The sequence below is a fragment of the Gossypium hirsutum genome, chromosome A07, assembly GCF_007990345.1.
Source record: "Gossypium hirsutum isolate 1008001.06 chromosome A07, Gossypium_hirsutum_v2.1, whole genome shotgun sequence".
Lineage (NCBI taxonomy): Eukaryota > Viridiplantae > Streptophyta > Magnoliopsida > Malvales > Malvaceae > Gossypium > Gossypium hirsutum.
In genome coordinates this window covers 26,291,758-26,295,175 of record NC_053430.1, presented here as the reverse complement: position 1 = coordinate 26,295,175, position 3,418 = coordinate 26,291,758, and the positions used below count along the sequence as shown (strand labels likewise).

Below are 3,418 nucleotides of genomic sequence, written 5' to 3'. Positions count from 1 at the left end.
TATAATTGTCTTAGAAAAATTATAATGTTTTCATTATTTCTTTTATGTATTTTTCATCCTTCTAGTTTTTCATCTCTTCAATTTTTCATCATTCTAATTTTCTTTCCAATCTACCACGTAAAGCTTTAAATTTTCGAGCATGGGAAATTTTTTTCTTTTTTTTTTTCCTATTTTGAATATTGACACCTAATCTTTATTTAATAGGAAAGATGAGAAAAGAAAATGTCTATTACTTTAATAATTAAATTTTAAATAATGTTTTAGATGATAACTGTAATGGGCCAAACCCCTCCAGGCCCAACAACCAAAAATCAAGCCCAAACAAATCTAAACAAAAAAAACCCTAGCCCCATGACCCTAGTGCCGCCCCTAACCTCTGCCATTAGCTGCCATGGCAGCACCTCCACTTGCCCCACTTGCCTGCAACAGAAAAGACAAATAAATTAAAAAAGAACAAGTTGTAAAAGGATATATGAAGCCACAATCTCAATGTAATGGGGGAGAACGATTTGTATTTTGAAAGGGGGGATTTTGGAAATAAAAAAACCATTGTATAAAACACAAAAAAGAGCAATCGAAAAGGGAGAAATCAAGGTGTTCCTTCATTCTGTTTTTTTGTTATTTCCTTTGTAAGTTCATTTCTGAATATAGTGCATACATATAGATATTAAAAGAAAACACACACAAAAAAAGAGAAAGCTTACCTTTTTGAGGTCGGGGAAGGGAACCTACCCGCGGTTTCAGCCATCGGAGACCCTTTCAACGGCATGGATTTGGACCAATGGACGCCTCCCGTCTCCTTTGTTCCCGAGCCATGAGCCACGATAGGTGGAGGCGCATGGGACGCCGATGAAACCCATGATCGGCCAAGCAGAGAAGCAAAAGGGACGATTGAATGACGAGCCCTTTTTTTTGGTTCAGCCGAATGAGAAGGGAAGGAAGTTTTGTTTTGTTTTGATTTTGTTTTAAGTGATTGAGTGTTTAGTTTAGGGTTTCTTAATTTTGTTTTTGTAGAGAACATGAAACGGTGCCGCATAGGCCAAGACCAGTGTGTTTCGCCCTAATGGGTTATTTTCAGATCTAGTCCCTCCGATGTTTCGCCTTCCTTTAATTCAATCCTATTCATTTCTTTTATTTTTCTTGATTTTGCCCCATGTATTTTTCCCTTGACTCATCTGGATCTGCATCAAAGTGTCGCGTTTTGAGGGCTTGGGTTTATTGCCCAATCAGTCCCCTTCTTTTGCGTGCGCATTCAATTTGGATCCTTATGCGGTTTTAACATTTAGATTTTATACCTTTAATTCTGTTTTGATTTCAACTTAGTCCTTTCCTTGTTATTCTCTTTATTTATTTATTAAATGAATTAACTTGATATTATTATCACTATTTTTCTGTTATTTTTCTCATTTAACTAATTGCTTTATTATCATGCTATTAAATCAATCGTTATTGCGATATATTGCTATTATTTTTATATATAGATACATATTTATCTAATATATATATTTTCATTTATCATTTATCTATATCTCTAGATACAATTTCAAAACTATTTTATTTTTTAAGTTCAACCCTCTGTACTTTATTCTATTTTCATATTTATTGATTTACCTATACTTACACTTTAGATTTTTTTATAAAATCTTTTTTAGTTTTCACTTCAATTTCTTATTTTTCAATATTGTTTCTTATTATGCGTTTGCTTTTATTTTACTTTACAATATATTTGTTTACTTATTTATTTATTTATTATTATTTTTTCGACCCTTCTTTAATAATTTAAGTTCCTTTGTTTACATTATTTTATATATTTCTATATTTTACTTCTATTATGATTATTATTATTTATTCACGTGGTTGATTTTAAATTTCATCCATGATTTCGTTTCTATTTCCATTTGTTTATTTATTTTCAATCTTTTACAAATTATTTCCCTTATTTATTTATTTGTGTACCTTAAACTCTTTATACATTATTTATTTTCATATATATTATTTATATTAAAATATTTTTATTTTATGTATATTATTTACTTTAATATTTTTTTCTATATTATTTATTTTAGACCTTTTATATGTTATTTTAAATTGTCATATGTTATTTATTTTAAATCGCTTTATTTTACTTTAAATTGTTTTGTATGTTAATGATTTTAAATTATTTTATACTTTTTACTTAAAATTATATTTTTATAATATCTATTTTGAACTCATTTTTATATATTACTTAGTCAAAATTGTTTCATTATTTATTTCAAATTGTTTTATATTATTTCATTCTTTTGATTATTAGTGTTGGTCTTTTAAATGATGTATGTTGTGAGATTATTGTCATTGCGTGTTCTTTAATTTGTTTATTCATGTTCATATTATTGTCATTCACTTGTAATATTTTTATTCATGTATTATTATTCCATGCCCATTATTACATTTTTATTCCATGGCATCGTATTGTGAATTAAGCCCCAATACATTCCTCCAACTTAGATCGTTTTATTTTATTTCAAACAAAATAAACATCCTTTGTTTAAATATTGAATTATCTATTATTTAATAATAAAAAAATTCAAAATAAGGCAATATTTCGCGTTTGGAACGTCGAAGAATCGTGCCCTAACTTACGGGGTTTCGATTTTTTCGTTGATTCTAAATAGCCAAATATCCTTTCGATTTTCTTTTTATATATGTCGAAACCATTCCTTGATTTAAAAATTTTAAAATTTTAAAAAAAGGGTAATCGACTTTTGAAAAACAAATGCATGGAGTCGCCACCGATCTTTTGTTTTGGTGTGATCGGATCACCTAAAAATTTGGTTATTTTAATAAAACATTTATGATTTACTAAAACAACAATTTTGGTCTACAAAAATTTTAGAAAACGGGCTTGGGAGTCGGTTATGCATGAGGAAGGATTAGCACCCTCACTACGCCCAAAATTGGTACCAAATCGATTAAATATTGTCTTTATGTCTAAAATTAAAAATGTTTTTGAAATGTGGCTTTTTTTAAATAAAAGTTGAATAACCTGAGTTAATCGTCAAAAATTTTCTTGTTTCGATGTCCAGAAATTTATAATTCGAAAATCACGAAATGATGCTCAACTATTTAGTCCAACGAAAAATCGAAACCCAGCACAGTAGGGCACGATTCTTCGAATTCCCAAACATTGATCATTGCCTCACTTTGGAAAATACGAGTGAAATCCCGGAGAGATATTTGATTATTTCGGTCAGACGGGAGATTGCAACCCAGCACGATAGGGCACTATTCCCCAAACTGCCCAAACATCAAACACTTCTTTTGTTTTAAAGGGTTTTTAGAAAACGTGGATGAAACTTCAAAGGGATCTTCGATTGCTTAGAATAAATGAAAAAGCGCAACCCAACACGATAGGGCACGATTCTCAAATATCCAATCA

At 29.6% G+C, this 3,418-nt stretch overlaps 1 protein-coding gene across 1 annotated transcript; it reads right to left on the bottom strand.

The window, feature by feature from the left end:
• Positions 1 to 229: 229 nt before the first annotated feature.
• LOC107953090 (uncharacterized) lies at positions 230 to 1,135 on the bottom strand. The gene is made up of 2 exons (XM_016888314.2): positions 705 to 1,135; positions 230 to 420 (listed from the first exon to the last, which is right to left on the bottom strand). Exons 1-2 carry the CDS (start codon positions 1,034 to 1,036, stop codon positions 312 to 314), a joined length of 441 nt encoding a protein of 146 aa, XP_016743803.1. The 5' UTR covers positions 1,037 to 1,135; the 3' UTR covers positions 230 to 311.
• Between the last annotated feature and the right edge of the window lie 2,283 nt (positions 1,136 to 3,418).